At 47.0% G+C, this 25,624-nt stretch overlaps 1 protein-coding gene across 1 annotated transcript in view; it reads left to right on the forward strand.

The window, feature by feature from the left end:
• The window catches only part of LOC115153474 (polycomb protein suz12-A), a 39,324-nt gene that overhangs the window by 5,285 nt on the left and 8,415 nt on the right, over positions 1-25,624 (forward strand). Inside the window, exons 4-15 of the mRNA XM_029699314.1 lie at positions 1,743-1,811; positions 3,085-3,134; positions 5,431-5,516; positions 5,694-5,937; positions 6,983-7,082; positions 8,768-8,873; positions 12,236-12,419; positions 13,983-14,074; positions 14,944-15,087; positions 15,418-15,575; positions 19,813-20,017; positions 21,232-21,311. Coding sequence (XP_029555174.1) covers positions 1,743-1,811; positions 3,085-3,134; positions 5,431-5,516; positions 5,694-5,937; positions 6,983-7,082; positions 8,768-8,873; positions 12,236-12,419; positions 13,983-14,074; positions 14,944-15,087; positions 15,418-15,575; positions 19,813-20,017; positions 21,232-21,311 — 1,518 coding nt within the window. The remainder of the gene's footprint in view (positions 1-1,742; positions 1,812-3,084; positions 3,135-5,430; positions 5,517-5,693; positions 5,938-6,982; positions 7,083-8,767; positions 8,874-12,235; positions 12,420-13,982; positions 14,075-14,943; positions 15,088-15,417; positions 15,576-19,812; positions 20,018-21,231; positions 21,312-25,624) is intronic.

Raw genomic sequence — 25,624 nt, forward strand, 5'->3', positions numbered from 1 at the left:
CACACCTCTCCAAAGTGTTCACAGTTCCTAAGTCATTTCAATGCACTTTTATGTCTGAAAGAAGTCTTCAACTACAAGGTGCTTTATTTCCTCTCTCCTCTCTGTGCCGTTGAGGAAGTGGAGCAGCACACTTGTAGTTGTTTTGTTAGGAACACAACCCTGCATCCACACCATCATACTATTACTGTTGTTGTTTACACAATCTAAAAACACTCTGTTGTCAATCGCCATCTGGGTCAGGTGGGCATCATGTGAAAACTTGTTCTATTGTCAACATGAAAAGTTAAGTTATAAAATATGATATTACAGTGTTAAGCTTTCACAAGGCAATTCAGGGAAACTGATGGTAATTTTGGTGCCCGTAGAAAGGAGTCATGAGTGCGTTCTGGTGCGTGTGCCGAGGTGACAAACCCGGCTCATTCTGGACGGAACAACCCAGGGTATGACGCCATGTCATCTTGGAATGTTGACACTGAGTATATGACATGAGTTTTATAATATGGAAATGATTGGTTTGCTTGTATCACATCAAAGCAGTATTTATTATAGTCCTCACGTCTCATCTTTCTAAATAAATTGAGTCCTCCTCATTCACAGCATTTCCTTCACTCAGTCAACAAAACATTTACAAAAGTTGCCCAATTAGGGGGAGGGATGGGGACAACTTCTGGTAATATACCGTTCAGAACGGATGTCAGTCAAAACCCATACAGAGCTGTGAAGAACAGAGCCTGAGCTCTGACATCATGTATAGCATGTTACTGTACAGCCACTGAGCTCTGACGTCATGTATTGCATGTTACTGTACAGCCACTGAGCTCTGACGTCATGTATAGCATGTTACTGTACAGCCACTGAGCTCTGACGTCATGTATAGCGTGTTACTGTACAGCCACTGAGCTCTGACGTCATGTATAGCGTGTTACTGTACAGCCACTGAGCTCTGATGTCATGTATAGCATGTTACTGTACAGCCACTGAGCTCTGACGTCATGTATAGCATGTTACTGTACAGCCACTGAGCTCTGATGTCATGTATAGCATGTTACTGTACAGCCACTGAGCTCTGATGTCATGTATAGCATGTTACTGTACAGCCACTGAGCTCTGACATCATGTATAGCATGTTACTGTACAGCCACTGAGCTCTGACGTCATGTATAGCATGTTACTGTACAGCCACTGAGCTCTGACGTCATGTATAGCGTGTTACTGTACAGCCACTGAGCTCTGATGTCATGTATAGCGTGTTACTGTACAGCCACTGAGCTCTGACGTCATGTATAGCATGTTACTGTACAGCCACTGAGCTCTGACATCATGTATAGCATGTTACTGTACAGCCACTGAGCTCTGACGTCATGTATAGCGTGTTACTGTACAGCCTCTGTTACAGTTTAGGCGATTTATAAATTCCCCAAAATCTACTATTTTCAAGGAGTGTATAGAGCTACACGGCCCAGTTCCTCATTGGGTTGAATTCATCCTCACTTTAAGACGATATTTATCTTCATTTAGTGGTGACGTCTGATTCTCCCACTTTCACACTTCCTGTCATGGATTTAACATCACTGGATGGTTGTAGGAGCAGCGGGTGGGGCACTTTTCCAGCGTGGTTAAATCCTTGACGTGGAGTATGCAACACACAAGTGTGGAGAAGGAGCACACAGCCTCTGAGATGAAGTCTAAATCCCCAGTGTGTCCTGTCTATTAACCCTGGGGGGTTCTCTGGGGGGGTTCAGGAAGTCCTCCAGGGTGGATCACCTGCTGTACAGAGTGGAGAAGAAGAGGGCTGAGCAGAAGGCACACAGGTAAACAGACCATTTATTATCTTCCAGAGCTGTGTTCCAATACTCATACTAACCGCACTAACCGTACTATTTGTGACGTAAATTGAGTATGTAGTTTGCTTGTTGGTCATAGTATGGATATAGTTACAATGCCAAAGTTCCTGGATGTCTTACTATATTCGCCGAAATACGAAGTATACAAAAGGTGGACACTTTCTGTGCCTTTAGGGCCGATAATGCAGTTCTTCAGAAAATGGGCGTGGCTTCACAACGTTTTCAGATTTGAAGAAAAAGGAGGAAATAGGCAGCCTAAGTCCAACGAGAGTAGATACAAATTCATTCCTTTTATCCAATTATGACAAATGTTAACAAAATGTTGAGCAATGTAAGTTACCTTAAACGTTATGTTGGCTGACAATTTGTTAGCGACACTGTCCTTACGAAACACATAGCATATCATTACAGCAGTATGTATGGGTACGTTAGCTAGCTACCTAACGTTACTAGTTATACATCAAACTTGCCAGTATATGAATTTACGAACCCTCAACACCAGTTGAATGTGGCCGTTGTCAGTAAACGTCGGCAAAAAAGCGTCATTAAATTGTTGCCAACAGCACAGTTGGTCACCAGCGATCTGGAAAACCTGAAAACAGCCTAACCAGCTCTGCTAGGGTGAGTAAAATGGTCAGAGTGAGCTGTTCTCTCATTTGTGTCTGGAAGTAGCTAGCAAGTTAGCCAGTTAGCTTGGGTGAACACACCTGAAGTCGTAAAATGTCTAGCTAGTTATTTGTTATGCTAACAAGCTAGCAAGAGGTTGCATAGCAACAGCATCAACTTCCGGTAGACAGGCGAACAGCTAGTACGCTCAACTGAAACAATACCGTTTGTTGACAGTATACTAGAATGAACTAATAGTATATACTCATTAAGTATGTAGTATACAGTATGTTAGAATGGGTACTCATTAAGTATGTAGTATACAGTATGTTAGAATGGGTATTCGAACACAGCTCTGGTCTTTTTCCATTAGTCCACTGTTGATACAGTGATGATGTGGCCTGCTACACTTTCCTTGTTGAAAGTACTTCAGGCCAATGTCCCGTACTTGACCGTTGACTTGCAGAACAAAATGGGACTGTTTCAATGAGTAAAATAACAGAATATAGTTTTTGAGTGGATTATTACTTTAACTCCCAAAGAGCTTGATATCCACAGTCCCAAAAACCCATTCACACCTGAAAGAATGAGATCTAAGGTCTTTTTGGTAACTCTTGTATAACTCTGTCCCCAGCCTGGCTTCACACCTACAACTCACCTTCACTGGGTTCTTTCATAAAGTTGGTAAGTGTTTAACTTGATGTTTGTAGGGATGATAGTTGGTAAGTGTTTAACTTGATGATAGTTGGTAAGTGTTTAACTTGATGATAGTTGGTAAGTGTTTAACTTGATGATAGTTGGTAAGTGTTTAACTTGATGATAGTTGGTAAGTGTTTAGTTTGATGATAGTTGGTAAGTGTTTAACTTGATGTTTGTAGGGATGATAGTCGGTAAGTGTTTAAATTGTTTGCAGGGATGATGGCAAATATCAATTTCATCAGATATTAAATGCATATTATTACCGTAATTTCCGGACTATTAAGTGCACCTGAATATAAGCCGCACCCACTGAATTAAATTTTTTTATTTTATTTTGAACATAAATAAGCCGCACATGTCTGTAAGCCGCAGGTGCCTACCGGTACATTGAAACAAATGAACTTTACACAGGCTTTAACGAAACACGGCTTGTAACAAAAATAAATAGGCTTTAACGAAACACGGCTTGTAACAAAAATAAATAGGCTTTAACAAAACACGGCTTGTAACAAAAAAAAGAGCAGTAAGCTTTAGTTGTCTTTTTGCACTGAGTCAATTCCTCACGCTGCTGTTTCCAACGTCTTATCATCGACTCATTAAGACCAAGCTCCCGTGCAGCAGCTCTATTTCCTTTTCCAACAGCCAGATCAATTGCTTTCAACTTGAAAGCTGCATCCTATGCATTTCTCCGTGTCTTTGCCATGATGAGGGTGACAAAATGACTACCGTAATCAGAACGATGGGAAGTTTGAGAGCGCTCGATTTAATCTAAACAGTAAACAAAAAAGTTGTTTGACCTTAACCCGTTCGGCAATTTCATTGGTCTAATGAAAGCTTCATGCCGCCAAAAAACCGAGCACGTCACAGAATGTGTTTTTTTGGAGAGAAAAAAAATTGAAAGCGGGAAAAAGCCATATATTAGCCGCGTCATTGTTTAAACCGCGGGGTTCAAAACCTGGGAAAAAAGTTGCGGCTTATAGTCCGGAATTTACGGTAGTTTAAATCCTGACGGTTACTCTCTTTTTATTCCCCTCTAATCCTGACGGTTACTCTCTTCTTAATCTCCTCTAATCCTGACGGTTACTCTCTTCTTAATCCCCTCTAATCCTGACGGTTACTCTCTTCTTAATCCCCTCTAATCCTGATGGTTACTCTCTTCTTAATCTCCTCTAATCCTGACGGTTACTCTCTTCTTATTCCCCTCTAATCCTGACGGTTACTCTCTTAATCCCCTCTAATCCTGACGGTTACTCTCTTCTTAATCCCCTCTAATCCTGACGGTTACTCTCTTAATCCCCTCTAATCCTGAAGGTTACTCTCTTAATCCCCTCTAATCCTGACGGTTACTCTCTTCTTATTCCCCTCTAATCCTGACGGTTACTCTCTTCTTAATCCCCTCTAATCCTGACGGTTACTCTCTTCTTAATCCCCTCTAATCCTGACGGTTACTCTCTTCTTAATCCCCTCTAATCCTGATGGTTACTCTCTTCTTAATCCCCTCTAATCCTGATGGTTGCTCTCTTCTTAATCCCCTCTAATCCTGACGGTTACTCTCTTAATCCCCTCTAATCCTGACGGTTACTCTCTTCTTAATCCCTCTAATCCTGACGGTTACTCTCTTCTTAATCCCCTCTAATCCTGACGGTTACTCTCTTCTTAATCCCCTCTAATCCTGACGGTTACTCTCTTCTTAATCCCCTCTAATCCTGACGGTTACTCTCTTCTTAATCCCCTCTAATCCTGACGGTTACTCTCTTCTTAATCCCCTCTAATCCTGACGGTTACTCTCTTCTTAATCCCCTCTAATCCTGACGGTTACTCTCTTCTTAATCCCCTCTAATCCTGACGGTTACTCTCTTCTTAATCCCCTCTAATCCTGACGGTTACTCTCTTCTTAATCCCCTCTAATCCTGACGGTTACTCTCTTCTTAATCCCCTCTAATCCTGACGGTTACTCTCTTCTTAATCCCCTCTAATCCTGATGGTTACTCTCTTCTTAATCCCCTCTAATCCTGATGGTTACTCTCTTCTTAATCCCCTCTAATCCTGACGGTTACTCTCTTCTTAATCCCCTCTAATCCTGACGGTTACTCTCTTCTTAATCCCCTCTAATCCTGACGGTTACTCTCTTCTTAATCCCCTCTAATCCTGACGGTTACTCTCTTCTTAATCCCCTCTAATCCTGACGGTTACTCTCTTCTTAATCCCCTCTAATCCTGACGGTTACTCTCTTAATCCCCTCTAATCCTGACGGTTGCTCTCTTCTTAATCCCCTCTACAGAGAAGTCATCAGTAGACTCAGAGAATGAGCAGAACTCTGTTTCTCTAGAGGTGCTGCTGGTTAAAGTCTGTCATAAGAAGAGGAAGGTAAGAGAGAGAGAGTGAGAGCGTCTGAATGACTCAAATGGAAGTGTTTTTGTGTAAGTGTGTGTGCGCTCACATCTTCTCTCATTTTATCCCTCTATCTCTCTCATCCTCTTTTCTCTCTTTTCTTCCCACTCTCCCATACATATTCCCACTTCCCTGTTTCTCTCCCACCTCCAGGATGTGAGCTGTCCAGTGAAGCAGGTTCCTACAGGGAAGAAGCAGGTGCCTCTGAACCCAGACAGCAGCACTTCCAGCAGTCAGCCCAAGCCAGGCTCCTGTCCTTCTCTGGTGGTGTCCAGTAGTGAGTTTGATGCCAGCAACGGCCACACGGTCAAGTCCTACTCCCTGTTGTTCAGAGTGTCTGGACCAGGCAGGACGCAGCACAACGGACTGGTCAATGGACAGACCAATGAGAATATAGGTAGGCTTAGTGCTGTAGTTAGTCACACTACATGTCAGTAGGGTAGATGGTGGGTGGGGGGAACTCCAGTCTTCTTTGTGTTTCAGACATTACTGTGTGTGTGTGTGTGTGTGTGTGTGTGTGTGTGTGTGTGTTAACCCCAGTCTTGTATTGGCACAGAGGATGTGTGTGTTAACACCAGTCTTGTATTGGTACAGAGGGTGTGTGTGTGTGTTAACCCCAGTCTTGTATTGGTAAAGAGGATGTGTGTGTGTGTTAACCCCAGTCTTGTATTGGTACAGAGGATGTGTGTGTGTGTTAACACCAGTCTTGTATTGGTACAGAGGGTGTGTGTGTGTGTTAACCCCAGTCTTGTATTGGTACAGAGGATGTGTGTGTGTGTTAACCCCAGTCTTGTATTGGTACAGAGGATGTGTGTGTGTGTTAACCCCAGTCTTGTATTGGTACAGAGGGTGTGTGTGTGTGTTAACCCCAGTCTTGTATTGGTACAGAGGGTGTGTGTGTGTGTTAACCCCAGTCTTGTATTGGTACAGAGGATGTGTGTGTGTGTTAACCCCAGTCTTGTATTGGTACAGAGGATGTGTGTGTGTGTGTTAACCCCAGTCTTGTATTGGTACAGAGGATGTGTGTGTGTGTTAACCCCAGTCTTGTATTGGTACAGAGGATGTGTGTGTGTGTTAACCCCAGTCTTTTATTGGTACAGAGGATGTGTGTGTGTGTTAACCCCAGTCTTGTATTGGTACAGAGGATGTGTGTGTGTGTTAACCCCAGTCTTGTATTGGTACAGAGGGTGTGTGTGTGTGTTAACCCCAGTCTTGTATTGGTACAGAGGGTGTGTGTGTGTGTTAACCCCAGTCTTGTATTGGTACAGAGGATGTGTGTGTGTGTTAACCCCAGTCTTGTATTGGTACAGAGGATGTGTGTGTGTGTGTGTTAACCCCAGTCTTGTATTGGTACAGAGGATGTGTGTGTGTGTGTTAACCCCAGTCTTGTATTGGTACAGAGGATGTGTGTGTGTGTTAACCCCAGTCTTGTATTGGTACAGAGGATGTGTGTAACAGGAAGAAGAGAAGCTCCACCGTCAGACAAGAAGAAGTGGGAGAAACAACGTTCGTAGCTCAGATGACTGTGTTTGATAAGAACAGGTACACACACACACACACACACACACACACAGGGTTGTGTTCTTGTTATGTCTTTCACTCTGTTACACACACTGTCTCTTTCTCATTCTCCTCTCATACGCTGCACACGTCTCTGGCGGACTGTGGGGCTTGTTCCACGTCTCTGGCGGACTGTGGGGCTTGTTCCACGTCTCTGGCGGACTGTGGGGCTTGTTCCACGTCTCTGGCGGACTGTGGGGCTTGTTCCAAGTCTCTGGCGGACTGTGGGGCTTGTTCCACGTCTCTGGCGGACTGTGGGGCTTGTTCCACGTCTCTGGCGGACTGTGGGGCTTGTTCCACGTCTCTGGCGGGCTGTGGGGCTTGTTCCACGTCTCTGGCGGGCTGTGGGGCTTGTTCCACGTCTCTGGCGGACTGTGGGGCTTGTTCCACGTCTCTGGCGGGCTGTGGGGCTTGTTCCACGTCTCTGGCGGGCTGTGGGGCTTGTTCCACGTCTCTGGCGGCTGTGGGGCTTGTTCCACGTCTCTGGCGGGCTGTGGGGGCTTGTTCCACGTCTCTGGCGGGCTGTGGGGGCTTGTTCCACGTCTCTGGCGGGCTGTGGGGCTTGTTCCACGTCTCTGGCGGGCTGTGGGGCTTGTTCCACGTCTCTGGCGGGCTGTGGGGCTTGTTCCACGTCTCTGGCGGGCTGTGGGGCTTGTTCCACGTCTCTGGCGGGCTGTGGGGCTTGTTCCACGTCTCTGGCGGGCTGTGGGGCTTGTTCCACGTCTCTGGCGGGCTGTGGGGCTTGTTCCACGTCTCTGGCGGGCTGTGGGGCTTGTTCCACGTCTCTGGCGGGCTGTGGGGCTTGTTCCACGTCTCTGGCGGGCTGTGGGGCTTGTTCCACGTCTCTGGCGGACTGTGGGGCTTGTTCCACGTCTCTGGCGGACTGTGGGGCTTGTTCCACGTCTCTGGCGGACTGTGGGCTTGTTCCCGTCTCTGGCGGGCTGTGGGCTTGTTCCACGTCTCTGGCGGGCTGTGGGGCTTGTTCCACGTCTCTGGCGGGCTGTGGGGCTTGTTCCACGTCTCTGGCGGACTGTGGGCGACTGTGGGGCTTGTTCCACGTCTCTGGCGGACTGTGGGGGACTGTGGGGCTTGTTCCACGTCTCTGGCGGACTGTGGGGCTTGTTCCACGTCTCTGGCGGGCTGTGGGGCTTGTTCCACGTCTCTGGCGGACTGTGGGGCTTGTTCCACGTCTCTGGCGGACTGTGGGCAACTGTGGGGCTTGTTCCACGTCTCTGGCGGACTGTGGGGCTTGTTCCACGTCTCTGGCGGGCTGTGGGGCTTGTTCCACAACAACTGCATTGCAGTTGGCCATCTAGAAATCACCTTTCTTCACAAAAACCGACTCACTCTGCATCACTGATTTGAAGCTCTGGAAGACGGCCAATGTCCCTTCCTCCTTTCAGGCGTCTGCAGTTGTTGGATGGGCTGTATCTGTTGTTGTTAATGTTTTTGTGTGTGTGTGTGTGTGTAGGCGTCTGCAGTTGTTAGATGGGCTGTATCTGTTGCTGTTAATGTTTTCGTGTGTGTGTGTGTAGGCGTCTGCAGTTGTTAGATGGGCTGTATCTGTTGCTGTTAATGTTTTCGTGTGTGTGTGTGTGTAGGCGTCTGCAGTTGTTAGATGGGCTGTATCTGTTGCTGTTAATGTTTTCGTGTGTGTGTGTGTGTAGGCGTCTGCAGTTGTTAGATGGAGAGTATGAGGTGTCTATGCAGCAGATGGTGGACTGTCCTGTCAACAAGAAGAGAGCCACCTGGGAAACGAACCTGGATGGAAAGGTACGTGTGTGTTGTCACCAGACTTAGGTCTCTCTTTATGTAGTGTTGTGTTGCTGCCATGCTGTGTTGTCTTAGGTCTCTCTTTATGTAGTGTTGTGTTGTCATGTGTTGCTGCCATGCTGTGTTGTCTTAGGTCTCTCTTTATGTAGTGTTGTGTTGCTGCCATGCTGTGTTGTTGTCTTAGGTCTCTCTTTATGTAGTGTTGTCATGTGTTGCTGCCATGCTGTGTTGTTGTCTTAGGTCTCTCTTTATGTGGTGTTGTGTTGTCTCTCTGGTCGTGATGTGTGTTTTGTCCTATATTTTTATCTAATTTATTTTTAATCCCAGCCCCCGTCCCCACAGGAGGCCTTTTGGTAGGCCGTCATTGTAAATCAGAATTTAGTAAGAATTTATAACTGACTTGCCTAGTTAAATAAAGGTGAAATAAAACATGTAAATAAATAAAAGGTATATTAACCAAAGTCCCAGAATGGCTCTTGATCCAGACAGATAAACTCAGCTACTGCTCTGTTCAGTAGTTAGGCATCTGAGAAGTTCAATATGTGACAAATGTAAAAACCTTTAAACAGCCATTTAAAAAAATACAAATAATTTAAACGATGAATCATGAAATGATGTGAATTCTCATTTCAAATAGGGTCCTGCGTATGACCCACTAGTGGTAGTCAAATGTTAGCTTTAGCTGTAAGCTAGCAAGGAAAGTTAGCCTACAAAGCTGGAAGCTACCGGTATCTTCTGTGCAGGCTGAGTGGAGATCTAACATGATGCAGCCCAGACTCCCAGTACAGGCTGAGTGGAGATCTAACATGATGCAGCCCAGACTCCCAGTACAGGCTGAGTGGAGATCTAACATGATGCAGCCCAGACTCCCAGTACAGGCTGAGTGGAGATCTAACATGATGCAGTCCAGACTCCCAGTACAGGCTGAGTGGAGATCTAACATGATGCAGCCCAGACTCCCAGTACAGGCTGAGTGGAGATCTAACATGATGCAGCCCAGACTCCCAGTACAGGCTGAGTGGAGATCTAACATGATGCAGCCCAGACTCCCAGTACAGGCTGAGTGGAGATCTAACATGATGCAGTCCAGACTCCCAGTACAGGCTGAGTGGAGATCTAACATGATGCAGCCCAGACTCCCAGTACAGGCTGAGTGGAGATCTAACATGATGCAGTCCAGACTCCCAGTACAGGCTGAGTGGAGATCTAACATGATGCAGTCCAGACTCCCAGTACAGGCTGAGTGGAGATCTAACATGATGCAGTCCAGACTCCCAGTACAGGCTAAGTGGAGATCTAACATGATGCAGTCCAGACTCCCAGTACAGGCTGAGTGGTGATCTAACATGACGCAGCCCAGACTCCCAGTGCAGGCTGAGTGGAGATCTAACATGATGCAGTCCAGACTCCCAGTACAGGCTAAGTGGAGATCTAACATGATGCAGTCCAGACTCCCAGTGGAGATCTAACATGATGCTGTCCAGACTCCCAGTGGAGATCTAACATGACGCAGCCCAGACTCCCAGTACAGGCTGAGTGGAGATCTAACATGATGCAGCCCAGACTCCCAGTACAGGCTGAGTGGAGATCTAACATGATGCAGTCCAGACTCCCAGTACAGGCTGAGTGGAGATCTAACATGATGCAGCCCAGACTCCCAGTACAGGCTGAGTGGAGCTCTAACATGATGTAGTCCAGACTCCCAGTACAGGCTGAGTGGAGATCTAACATGATGCAGTCCAGACTCCCAGTACAGGCTGAGTGGAGATCTAACATGATGCAGCCCAGACTCCCAGTACAGGCTGAGTGGAGATCTAACATGATGCAGCCCAGACTCCCAGTACAGGCTGAGTGGAGATCTAACATGATGCAGCCCAGACTCCCAGTACAGGCTGAGTGGAGATCTAACATGATGCAGCCCAGACTTCTAGTACAGGCTAAGTGGAGATCTAACATGATGCAGCCCAGACTCCCAGTACAGGCTGAGTGGAGATCTAACATGATGCAGTCCAGACTCCCAGTACAGGCTGAGTGGAGATCTAACATGATGCAGTCCAGACTCCCAGTACAGGCTGAGTGGAGATCTAACATGATGCAGTCCAGACTCCCAGTGGAGATCTAACATGATGCAGTCCAGACTCCCAGTACAGGCTGAGTGGAGATCTAACATGATGCAGTCCAGACTCCCAGTACAGGCTGAGTGGAGATCTAACATGATGCAGTCCAGACTCCCAGTACAGGCTGAGTGGAGATCTAACATGATGCAGTCCAGACTCCCAGTGGAGATCTAACATGATGCAGTCCAGACTCCCAGTGGAGATCTAACATGATGCAGCCCAGACTCCCAGTACAGGCTGAGTGGAGCTCTAACATGATGCAGTCCAGACTCCCAGTACAGGCTGAGTGGAGATCTAACATGATGCAGTCCAGACTCCCAGTACAGGCTGAGTGGTGATCTAACATGATGCAGTCCAGACTCCCAGTACAGGCTGAGTGGAGATCTAACATGATGCAGTCCAGACTCCCAGTACAGGCTGAGTGGAGATCTAACATGATGCAGTCCAGACTCCCAGTACAGGCTGAGTGGAGATCTAACATGATGCAGCCCAGACTCCCAGTACAGGCTGAGTGGTGATCTAACATGATGCAGTCCAGACTCCCAGTACAGGCTGAGTGGAGATCTAACATGATGCAGTCCAGACTCCCAGTGGAGATCTAACATGATGCAGCCCAGACTCCCAGTACAGGCTGAGTGGAGATCTAACATGATGCAGCCCAGACTCCCAGTACAGGCTGATTGGAGATCTAACATGATGCAGTCCAGACTCCCAGTACAGGCTGAGTGGAGATCTAACATGATGCAGCCCAGACTCCCAGTACAGGCTGAGTGGAGATCTTACATGATGCAGTCCAGACTCCCAGTACAGGCTGAGTGAGGATCTAACATGATGCAGCCCAGACTTCTAGTACAGGCTGAGTGGAGATCTAACATGATGCAGTCCAGACTCCCAGTACAGGCTGAGTGGAGATCTAACATGATGCAGTCCAGACTCCCAGTACAGGCTGAGTGAGGATCTAACATGATGCAGTCCAGACTTCTAGTACAGGCTGAGCGGTGCACTCCGTGGGGGACATCGACTGCATTGATAAACAGATTTGATCCGTGAGACACATTTGGCAGAAGTACCGAAAATAAAAATGATTGTATCAAAAAAGTACAGAAGTTTTGTATACGGTGCATCACTAGTGTGTGACTCCTCCTCCTGGGCCCCTGGTCTTCCTCTCTGAACAGACAGGAAGAGGTCAGCACTTCCCTTTACTCATGTCTTTGTCTCTCTCTCTCCCTCCCCCACTTTCTGTAGCTCCTCCCTCCGTTTGAGACGTTCTCCAAGGGTCCTACTCTCCAGTTCACGCTGCGTTGGACAGGCGAGCCCAGTGATAGGTCGACGGCCCCTGTGGCCAAACCCCTCGCCACGCGGAACGCTGACGCTAGCAGCCTGACCTCCGACCCTAGGCCCTGCTCCCTCAGACCCACTCAGACCGTAGGTGAGACACGGGCCGGACGACGCACGCGCACACAGACGGACTGTTGTGATCTGTAGAAGCTCACTAAATGATGTCAATTTAAAGGGATACTTTAACATAAACCATGTTTAAATGAATATCATTTTTGTGTCTTTGCGTCCGGTATAAAGGAAGTTAGAGGTCGTTTTGTGAGCCAATGCGAACTAGCGTTAGCACAATGACTGGAAGTCTGTGGTATCTGCTAGCGAACATTAGTTAGCAATTGTGATAGTTAGCAACATCCTTAATACTGGACACCGAGAAATAGAAGTATTATCCACGAGTTCATCTAAATTCTGGGGAAGTAGATAAAGGGCCTCATTACCAAAATCCTGAAGTATCCCTTTAAACATGGTACACGTTAAAGAATCCCTTTAAACATGGTACACGTTAAAGAATCCCTTTAAACATGGTTCACGTTAAAGAATCCCTTTAAACATGGTACACGTTAAAGTATCCCTTTAAACATGGTACACGTTAAAGAATCCCTTTAAACATGGTTCACGTTAAAGAATCCCTTTAAACATGGTTCACGTTAAAGTATCCCTTTAAACATGGTACACGTTAAAGAATCCCTTTAAACATGGTACACGTTAAAGAATCCCTTTAAACATGGTACACGTTAAAGAATCCCTTTAAACATGGTACACGTTAAAGTATCCCTTTAAACATGGTACACATTAAAGAATCCCTTTAAACATGGTACACGTTAAAGAATCCCTTTAAACATGGTACACGTTAAAGAATCCCTTTAAACATGGTACACGTTAAAAAATCCCTTTAAACATGGTACACGTTAAAGTATCCCTTTAAACATGGTACACGTTAAAGAATCCCTTTAAACATGGTACACGTTAAAGAATCCCTTTAAACATGGTACACGTTAAAGAATCCCTTTAAACATGGTACACGTTAAAGAATCCCTTTAAACATGGTACACGTTAAAGAATCCCTTTAAACATGGTACACGTTAAAGAATCCCTTTAAACATGGTACACGTTAAAGAATCCCTTTAAACATGGTACACGTTAAAGAATCCCTTTAAACATGGTTCACGTTAAAGTATCCCTTTAAACATGGTTCACGTTAAAGAATCCCTTTAAACATGGTACACGTTAAAGAATCCCTTTAAACATGGTACACGTTAAAGAATCCCTTTAAACATGGTTCACGTTAAAGAATCCCTTTAAACATGGTTCACGTTAAAGTATCCCTTTAAACATGGTTCACGTTAAAGAATCCCTTTAAACATGGTTCACGTTAAAGTATCCCTTTAAACATGGTACACGTTAAAGAATCCCTTTAAACATGGTTCACGTTAAAGAATCCCTTTAAACATGGTATACGTTAAAGAATCCCTTTAAACATGGTTCACGTTAAAGTATCCCTTTAAACATGGTTCACGTTAAAGAATCCCTTTAAACATGGTACACGTTAAAGAATCCCTTTAAACATGGTTCACGTTAAAGAATCCCTTTAAACATGGTACACGTTAAAGAATCCCTTTAAACATGGTATACGTTTTCTCTCTCTCTCTCTCTGTAGCTGTGAAAGACTCCTTCAGCAGTACAGAATTTCAGATGAGACGAGAACACACACTTGAGGAACCAAGTGACAATCTACGCATATTCTACCAGGTGAGAGGGAGAAACACACTTGTATTGTTGACTTTAGTGCAGATTGCATTGTGCAATCCATGTCTGAATCACAGCTGTGTTGTGCTTGTCTTTTGTTCTCTTATGTGTCTGACTGGTGGTGGATGGTATTAGAGACCTGGTCCTTTATAACAGGTCTGACTGGGGGGTATTAGAGACCTGGTCCTTTATAACAGGTCTGACTGGGGGTTATTAGAGACCTGGTCCTTTATAACAGGTCTGACTGGGGGTGGATGGTATTAGAGACCTGGTCCTTTATAACAGGTCTGACTGGGGGTTATTAGAGACCTGGTCCTTTATAACAGGTCTGACTGGGGGTGGATGGTATTAGAGACCTGGTCCTTTATAACAGGTCTGACTGGGGGTTATTAGAGACCTGGTCCTTTATAACAGGTCTGACTGGGGGTGGATGGTATTAGAGACCTGGTCCTTTATAACAGGTCTGACTGGGGGGTATTAGAGACCTGGTCCTTTATAACAGGTCTGACTGGGGGGTATTAGAGACCTGGTCCTTTATAACAGGTCTGACTGGGGGGTATTAGAGACCTGGTCCTTTATAACAGGTCTGACTGGGGGTTATTAGAGACCTGGTCCTTTATAACAGGTCTGACTGGGGGTTATTAGAGACCTGGTCCTTTATAACAGGTCCGCATCCTGCTTCCTATATAGTGCCCTTCATTTGACCAGGGCCCATAGCTCACTATATAGGCAATAGGGTTCCATTTGGTACAGTGTTTTTCAGACTTGTCTGTCTATGATGGGGAGTTTCTACTGGCTCCTACTCTATGGTCAGACTGGCTGACCTTTCCTGTGGGATTACATAGTCTATATCCTTCTCTCCCTCTCTCTAGTTCCTGTATAACCACAACACACAGCAGCAGACTGAGGCTAGAGATGACCTCCACTGTCCCTGGTGCACTCTGAACTGTAGGAGACTCTACAGTCTCCTCAAACACCTCAAACTGGCCCACAGCAGATTCATCTTCAACTACGTGGTGAGAGAGAGACCGAGAGAGGGGAAGAGAGAGAGAGAGAGAGAGAGAGTGTGTGTGTGTGTGTGTGTGTGTGTGTGTGTCTGGTGCACTCTGAACTGTGGAAGACTGCAGTCTCCTCAAACTGACCCACAACAGATCTTCAACTATGACTGCATTTAGACAGGCAGCCCAGTTCTGATATTTTTCCAGTAATTGGGCAGGCTGTGTAAACAGCCTGGGAGGTGAGAGAGACCAGGGGTGGGGAGGGGGGGTGTAATGTCAGGAGCTGAATAAGGGCTAGTTATTAATCAGGTCCGTTGTGATTGACATGTTCTATGACCTCCTCCCCAGCCCCACCCTAAAGGAGCGAGGATAGACGTGTCTATTAATGAGCGTTACGACGGGGCGTATGCTGGGAATCCTCAGGATATTCACAGTCAGCCCGGCTTCGCCTTCAGCAGGAACGGACCCGTCAAGAGATCGCCTGTCACACACATCCTCGTCTGCAGGTAGCTGGGTCTCACACACACACACACACACACACACACACATCCTCGTCTGCAGGTAGCTGGGTCTCACACACACACACACACACACACACACACACACATCCTCGTCTGCAGGTAGCTGGGTCTCACACACACACACACACACACATCCTCGTCTGCAGGTAGCTGGGTCTCACACACACACACACACACACATACATCCTCGTCTGCAGGTAGCTGGGTCTCACACACACACACACACACACACACATCCTCGTCTGCAGGTAGCTGGGTACACACGTCTGGGTCTCTCACACACACACACACACACACACACACACACACACACACACATGTTCATCTGCAGGTAACACACACCCCTATAGTCGTAAAGGCCAATTCAATTCATTGAAGTCCAGGTAGCAGATAAAGGGACCTATCAGATATGTATGTAGTTGCTGCTGTATGTTAACTAATATACATGGGTTCTGACTTCAACAATGGTTTGTTACTTTACAATTGTAAAATATAAGAAGACTGTTGGAAAGCCTGAACGCAAGATGGTAAGCTATTGTCTGTAGTCTACTGTACATGGTGGAGGAACATATTGTCTGTAGTCTACTGTACATGGTGGAGGAACATATTGTCTGTAGTCTACTGTACATGGTGGGGGAACATATTGTCTGTAGTCTACTGTACATGGTGGAGGAACATATTGTCTGTAGTCTACTGTACATGGTGGAGGAACATATTGTCTGTAGTCTACTGTACATGGTGGAGGAACATATTGTCTGTAGTCTACTGTACATGGTGGAGGAACATATTGTCTGTAGTCTACTGTACATGGTGGAGGAACATATTGTCTGTAGTCTACTGTACATGGTGGAGGAACATATTGTCTGTAGTCTAGTGTACATGGTGGAGGAACATATTGTCTGTAGTCTACTGTACATGGTGGAGGAACATATTGTCTGTAGTCTACTGTACATGATGGAGGAACATATTGTCTGTAGTCTACTGTACATGGTGGAGGAACATATTGTCTGTAGTCTACTGTACATGGTGGAGGAACATATTGTCTGTAGTCTACTGTACATGGTGGAGGAACATATTGTCTGTAGTCTACTGTACATGGTGGAGGAAACATATTGTCTGTAGTCTACTGTACATGGTGGAGGAACATATTGTCTGTAGTCTACTGTACATGGTGGAGGAACATATTGTCTGTAGTCTACTGTACATGGTGGAGGAACATATTGTCTGTAGTCTACTGTACATGGTGGAGGAACATATTGTCTGTAGTCTACTGTACATGGTGGAGGAACATATTGTCTGTAGTCTACTGTACATGGTGGAGGAACATATTGTCTGTAGTCTACTGTACATGATGGAGGAACATATTGTCTGTAGTCTACTGTACATGGTGGGGGAACATATTGTCTGTAGTCTACTGTACATGGTGGAGGAACATATTGTCTGGCTGTAGTCTACTGCAGAGCTTCACAATTGCAATCTTTATAGAGTATAAATCTAATTACATCATTTATATGTGGAACAACTTATTTGAGTGAACATTAGCAAGCCAGCAGCAGATGATACAAAGTGAGTTCTGTCCTCCATCTCTTCCCGGTTCTGGTTTCCTGTCTAGCTTGCTCCCTTTACTAGGCCGCACCAGTGACAAACTTAGCTATGTTATGGACATATAGCAGCTCACTTATGTTGCTAGCTTGAAAGAAATGGCCACAAATTCATTCAGAAATGGAGGAAGACCTTGCTATAGTTGGCTATGCTAACGTTAGCAGCTGCCTCTTCAACAAGAAGCCACTGTGACAACATAAATCCTAAAGTAAATGAATAAAAACGTGCCCCAATGAGCAAAATCCACATTCACCCCTCCAAAGAAATCATGGCTCTGGGGCTTCTCCGAAATGACACCAGATCCGCAATCGGATCCATGGCCGATGCGTCACATTTCAGTTTAGCCTGCACTCGGCAGGCTGTGTAGAGAACTCCCCTGGAGACATAGAAAGGCTGAATTACCTGAACGCACAGCCCCCACAAACACCTTGAGAACGCTCTTCACTGTACAGTAACGGTGACCTCGGTCGCTGCCAAAACGACTCTTTCCCATAGGCTTGTACTTGTACTATCTATAATATGATTAGCCGTTAGCTACCAACAGCTGTCAGACGTGTTTTACATTTGGTTAGTTTTATCACTGTTCTTTAAATGGAAGACGTGAAATAAATGTGCTATAGCTAGCTAACGTTAGCATGGACGAAGCAAGTTAGCTCTTTCGTTTACCCGGTTGACCTCCATGCTCACTGAAGTCTGTGTTAATGCTTGGTCTCTGCTGGTGCTGCTGGCTGTTTGAGATGCTTTAGAAGCCACATTGCTGGTGGGGACAGCATCCACTTTGAGGAGCAACTTCTTGCTGAAGTACTCCTTCCATTGTTGATAGCCGTGGAAGTTCTCAGGGATGAAAGGTGCTCCGCAGATTGACTACTAGACGCCCGGTTTCCACTAGTTACACTACATGACCAAAGGTATGTGGACCCTTGCTCGTTGAACATCTAATTTCAAAATCCTGGGCATTAATATGGAGTTGGTCCCCTCTTTACTGCTATAACAGCCTCCACTCTTCTGGGAAGGCTTTCCACTAGATGTTGGAACATGGCTGCAGGGACTTGCTTCTATTCAGCCACAAGAGCATTAGTGAGATCGGGGCTGAGGTCAGGGCTCTGTGCAGGCCAGTCAAGTTCTTCCACACCGATCTTGGCAAATAATTTCTGTGTGGACCTTGATTTGTGTACGCGGGTCATGTTGAAACAGGAAAGGGCCTTCCCCAAAGTTGGAAGCACAGAATTGTCTAGAATGTCATTGTATCCTGTAGCATTAAGATTTCCCTTCCCTTGAACTAAGGGGCCTAGTCCGAACCCATTATGAAGCTCCCTGCGAGCAGTTCTTGTGCTGACGTTGCTTCCAGAGGCAGTTTGGAACTCGGTAGTAAGTCTTGCAACTGAGGACAGACAATTTTTACACGCTACACGTTTCATCCCCCTACACTTTCTGTGAGCTTGTGTGGCCTACCATTTTGCGGCTGAGCCGTTGTTGCTCCTAGACATTTCCACTTCACAATAACTGTACTTTGAGTTGACCAGGGCAAACATTTGACGAACTGACTTGTTGGAAAGGTGGCATCCTAGGATGGTGCCACTTTGAATGTCACTGAGCTCTTCAGTAAGGCCATTCTACTGACAATGTTTGTCTCTGGAGATTGCATGGCTGTTTGCTTGATTTTATACACCTGTCAGCAACGGGTGTGGCTGAAATAGACCAATCCACTCGTTTGAAGGGGTGTCCATATACTTTTGTGTATATAGTGTACCACAGACACAGTCAAAATTGTCTTTATCCTATCAATTCATGAAAACAAAAATGTGCTTTTTGGTCTTAATTTAAGGTCAAGGTTAGGCATAAGGTTAGCAGTGTGGGACCAATTCTTCCGCCTCATTCTCACAATCTTATTTTTTTTTCATTCATGGTGTGATGCTGACCACGGGGCGTTGTAGGATATTTTCCAAAGTTAGAGCTGATTTGGAGAGAACCTCAAACCCAACTTTTAGAACAACATAATATTATAACAATTGATTTCAGAGTTTGTAATTTGGGAATGTTTTCTTGGGGTGCTCTAAGTTACTACTATATGTGTTTCTGGCATTGAGAAATAAGTGCTGCTTTGAACATCCATCTTTACCTCTCTCTTTCCCTGTACCCCTCTCCTCTGTTCTCCTTCCTGTAGGATCTTTACCTCTCTCTTTCCCTGTACTCCTCTCTTCTGTTCTCCTTCCTGTAGGATCTTTACCTCTCTCTTTCCCTGTACTCCTCTCCTCTGTTCTCCTTCCTGTAGGATCTTTACCTCTCTCTTTCCCTGTACTCCTCTCCTCTGTTCTCCTTCCTGAAGGATCTTTACCTCTCTCTTTCCCTGTACTCCTCTCCTCTGTTCTCCTTCCTGTAGGATCTTTACCTCTCTCTTTCCCTGTACTCCTCTCCTCTGTTCTCCTTCCTGTAGGATCTTTACCTCTCTCTTTCCCTGTACTCCTCTCCTCTGTTCTCTTTCCTGTAGGATCTTTACCTCTCTCTAAATCCCCCTACCCATCTCCTCTCTTCCTGTAGGCTAAAGCATGTATGTATGCACAATGGTGTATGCAGGTACAATTGACAGTCACTTACTAAGCCCTCCCTCTCCTCCCCCCAGACCTAAGCGTGTTCTCCCCCCCAGTCTGTGTGAGTTCCTGGAGGCTGATGGAGAAGGAGGAGAGGGAGACCAGCAGAGAATCATCCCTGGTCACAACCGCCTCTACTTCCGCTCAGACAGCTGTACCCCCAAAACACCCCAGGAGGTAGATCACGACAGTGAGGATGAGACGGACCCCTTCTGGCTCCGAGAGAGGACCATCATGGTGAGAGACGCAAACACACACTGAGCAGCTAGCTACCACACGTGGTGAGATACACTGAGCAGGTAGCTAGCTACCACACGTGGTGAGAGACACTGAGCAGGTAGCTAGCTACCACACGTGGTGAGAGACACTGAGCAGGTAGCTAGCTACCACACGTGGTGAGATACACTGAGCAGGTAGCTAGCTACCACACGTGGTGAGATACACTGAGCAGGTAGCTAGCTACCACACGTGGTGAGAGACACTGAGCAGGTAGCTAGCTACCACACGTGGTGAGAGACACTGAGCAGGTAGCTAGCACCACACGTGGTGCGATACACTGGGCAGGTAGCTAGCTACCACACGTGGTGCGATACACTGGGCAGGTAGCTAGCTACCACACGTGGTAAGAGACACTGGGCAGGTAGCTAGCTACCACACGTGGTGAGAGACACTGGGCAGGTAGCTAGCTACCACACGTGGTGCGATACACTGGGCAGGTAGCTAGCACCACACGTGGTGAGAGACACTGGGCAGGTAGCTAGCTACCACACGTGGTGCGATACACTGGGCAGGTAGCTAGCTACCACATTACAGACTGTAGGTATTAGGCCCATACAAACCCAGGTCTACCATTACATTACCATTACAGACTGTAGGTATTAGGCCCATACAAACCCAGGTCTACCATTACATTACCATTACAGACTGTAGGTATTAGGCCCATACAAACCCAGGTCTACCATTACATTACCATTACAGACTGTAGGTATTAGGCCCATACAAACCCAGGTCTACCATTACATTACCATTACAGACTGTAGGTATTAGGCCCATACAAACCCAGGTCTACCATTACATTACCATTACAGACTGTAGGTATTAGGCCCATACAAACCCAGGTCTACCATTACATTACCATTACAGACTGTAGGTATTAGGCCCATACAAACCCAGGTCTACCATTACATTACCATTACAGACTGTAGGTATTAGGCCCATACAAACCCAGGTCTACCATTACATTACCATTACAGACTGTAGGTATTAGGCCCATACAAACCCAGGTCTACCATTACATTACCATTACAGACTGTAGGTATTAGGCCCATACAAACCCAGGTCTACCATTACATTACCATTACAGACTGTAGGTATTACAGAGCCACACTGACATTGGGTTTGGAGTCTCCAACTTGACTCTGGATCCACTCTGACTGTTGTTCTGTCTACAGCAAATCCAGGAGTTTACAGACGTGAACGATGGAGAGAAGGAGGTGATGAAGCTATGGAACCTTCACGTTATGAAGTATGGGTACGTACCCCACACACACACACACACACCTACCTCCACGTTATGAAGTATGGGTACGTACCCCACACACACACACACACACCTACCTCCACGTTATGAAGTATGGGTACGTACCCCACACACACACACACACACACCTACCTCCACGTTATGAAGTATGGGTACGTACCCCACACACACACCTACCTCCACGTTATGGAGTATGGGTACGTACCCCACACACACACCTACCTCCACGTTATGAAGTATGGGTACGTACCCCACACACACACACACACACACCTACCTCCACGTTATGGAGTATGGGTACGTACCCCACACACACACCTACCTCCACGTTATGAAGTATGGGTACGTACCCCACACACACACCTACCTCCACGTTATGGAGTATGGGTACGTACCCCACACACACACCTACCTCCACGTTATGAAGTATGGGTACGTACCCCACACACACACACACACACCTACCTCCACGTTATGGAGTATGGGTATGTACCCCACACACACACCTACCTCCACGTTATGAAGTATGGGTACGTACCCCACACACACACACACACACCTACCTCCACGTTATGGAGTATGGGTATGTACCCCACACACACACCTCCACGTTATGAAGTATGGGTACGTACCCCACACACACACACACACCTCCACGTTATGAAGTATGGGTACGTACCCCACACACACACACCTACCTCCACGTTATGGAGTATGGGTATGTACCCCACACACACACACCTACCTCCACGTTATGGAGTATGGGTACGTACCCCACACACACACCTACCTCCACGTTATGGAGTATGGGTACGTACCCCACACACACACCTACCTCCACGTTATGAAGTATGGGTACGTACCCCACACACACACACACACACCTACCTCCACGTTATGGAGTATGGGTATGTACCCCACACACACACACCTACCTCCACGTTATGGAGTATGGGTACGTACCCCACACACACGCACCTCCACGTTATGAAGTATGGGTACGTACCCCACACACACACCTACCTCCACGTTATGGAGTATGGGTATGTACCCCACACACCTACCTCCACGTTATGGAGTATGGGTATGTACCCCCCACACACCTACCTCCACGTTATGGAGTATGGGTATGTACCCCCCCCACACACACACACCTCCACGTTATGGAGTATGGGTACGTACCCCACACACACACACCTACCTCCACGTTATGGAGTATGGGTATGTACCCCACACACACACACCTACCTCCACGTTATGAAGTATGGGTATGTACCCCACACACACACACACCTCCACGTTATGAGGTATGGGTATGTACCCCACACACACACACACACACCTCCACGTTATGAGGTATGGGTACGTACCCCACACACACACACACACACACCTACCTCCACGTTATGGAGTATGGGTATGTACCCCACACACACACACACCTCCACGTTATGAGGTATGGGTATGTACCCCACACACACACACACACACACCTCCACGTTATGAAGTATGGGTACGTACCCCACACACACACACCTACCTCCACGTTATGGAGTATGGGTACGTACCCCACACACACACCTACCTCCACGTTATGGAGTATGGGTACGTACCCCACACACACACCTACCTCCACGTTATGAAGTATGGGTACGTACCCCACACACACACACACACACACACCTACCTCAACGTTATGGAGTATGGGTATGTACCCCACACACACACACCTACCTCCACGTTATGGAGTATGGGTACGTACCCCACACACACACACCTACCTCCACGTTATGGAGTATGGGTACGTACCCCACACACACACACACCTACCTCCACGTTATGGAGTATGGGTATGTACCCGACACACACACACCTACCTCCACGTTATGGAGTATGGGTATGTACCCCACACACACGCACCTCCACGTTATGAAGTATGGGTACGTACCCCACACACACACCTACCTCCACGTTATGGAGTATGGGTATGTACCCCACACACCTACCTTCACGTTATGGAGTATGGGTATGTACCCCCCACACACCTACCTCCACGTTATGGAGTATGGGTATGTACCCCCCACACACACACACACACACACACCTCCACGTTATGAAGTATGGGTACGTACCCCACACACACACACCTACCTCCACGTTATGGAGTATGGGTATGTACCCCACACACACACACCTACCTCCACGTTATGAAGTATGGGTATGTACCCCACACACACACACACACACCTCCACGTTATGAGGTATGGGTATGTACCCCACACACACACACACACACACCTCCACGTTATGAGGTATGGGTACGTACCCCACACACACACACACACACCTACCTCCACGTTATGGAGTATGGGTATGTACCCCACACACACACACACACACCTCCACGTTATGAGGTATGGGTATGTACCCCACACACACACACACACACCTCCACGTTATGAGGTATGGGTATGTACCCCACACACACACACCTACCTCCACGTTATGGAGTATGGGTACGTACCCCACACACACACCTACCTCCACGTTATGGAGTATGGGTATGTACCCCACACACACACACACACACCTACCTCCACGTTATGGAGTATGGGTATGTACCCCACACACCTACCTCCACGTTATGGAGTATGGGTATGTACCCCACACACCTACCTCCACGTTATGGAGTATGGGTATGTACCCCACACACACACACACACACACACACACACACACACACACACACACACACACACACACACCTCCACGTTATGGAGTATGGGTACGTACCCCACACACACACCTACCTCCACGTTATGGAGTATGGGTACGTACCCCACACACACACCTACCTCCACGTTATGAAGTATGGGTACGTACCCCACACACACACACACACACACACCTACCTCCACGTTATGGAGTATGGGTACGTACCCCACACACACGCACCTCCACGTTATGAAGTATGGGTACGTACCCCACACACACACCTACCTCCACGTTATGGAGTATGGGTATGTACCCCCCACACACACACACACACACACACCTCCACGTTATGAAGTATGGGTACGTACCCCACACACACACACCTACCTCCACGTTATGGAGTATGGGTATGTACCCCACACACACACACCTACCTCCACGTTATGAAGTATGGGTATGTACCCCACACACACACACACACACCTCCACGTTATGAGGTATGGGTATGTACCCCACACACACACACACACACACCTCCACGTTATGAGGTATGGGTACGTACCCCACACACACACACACACACCTACCTCCACGTTATGGAGTATGGGTATGTACCCCACACACACACACACACACCTCCACGTTATGAGGTATGGGTATGTACCCCACACACACACACCTACCTCCACGTTATGGAGTATGGGTACGTACCCCACACACACACCTACCTCCACGTTATGGAGTATGGGTATGTACCCCACACACACACACACACACCTACCTCCACGTTATGGAGTATGGGTATGTACCCCACACACCTACCTCCACGTTATGGAGTATGGGTATGTACCCCACACACACACACACACACACACACACACACACACACACACACACACCTCCACGTTATGAAGTATGGGTACGTACCCCACACACCTACCTCCACGTTATGGAGTATGGGTACGTACCTCACACACACACCTACCTCCACGTTATGAAGTATGGGTACGTACCCCACACACACACACACACCTACCTCCACGTTATGGAGTATGGGTATGTACCCCACACACACACCTACCTCCACGTTATGGAGTATGGGTATGTACCCCACACACACACACCTACCTCCACGTTATGGAGTATGGGTATGTACCCCACACACCTACCTCCACGTTATGGAGTATGGGTATGTACCCCACACACACACACACACACACACACCTACCTCCACGTTATGGAGTATGGGTATGTACCCCACACACCTACCTCCACGTTATGGAGTATGGGTATGTACCCCACACACACACCTACCTCCACGTTATGGAGTATGGGTATGTACCCCACACACACACACCTACCTCCACGTTATGGAGTATGGGTATGTACCCCACACACACACACACACACACACACACACACCTCCACGTTATGAAGTATGGGTACGTACCCCACACACACACACCTACCTCCACGTTATGGAGTATGGGTATGTACCCCACACACACACCTACCTCCACGTTATGGAGTATGGGTATGTACCCCACACACACACCTACCTCCACGTTATGGAGTATGGGTACGTACCC

Source organism: Salmo trutta, chromosome 1, assembly GCF_901001165.1.
Source record: "Salmo trutta chromosome 1, fSalTru1.1, whole genome shotgun sequence".
Lineage (NCBI taxonomy): Eukaryota > Metazoa > Chordata > Actinopteri > Salmoniformes > Salmonidae > Salmo > Salmo trutta.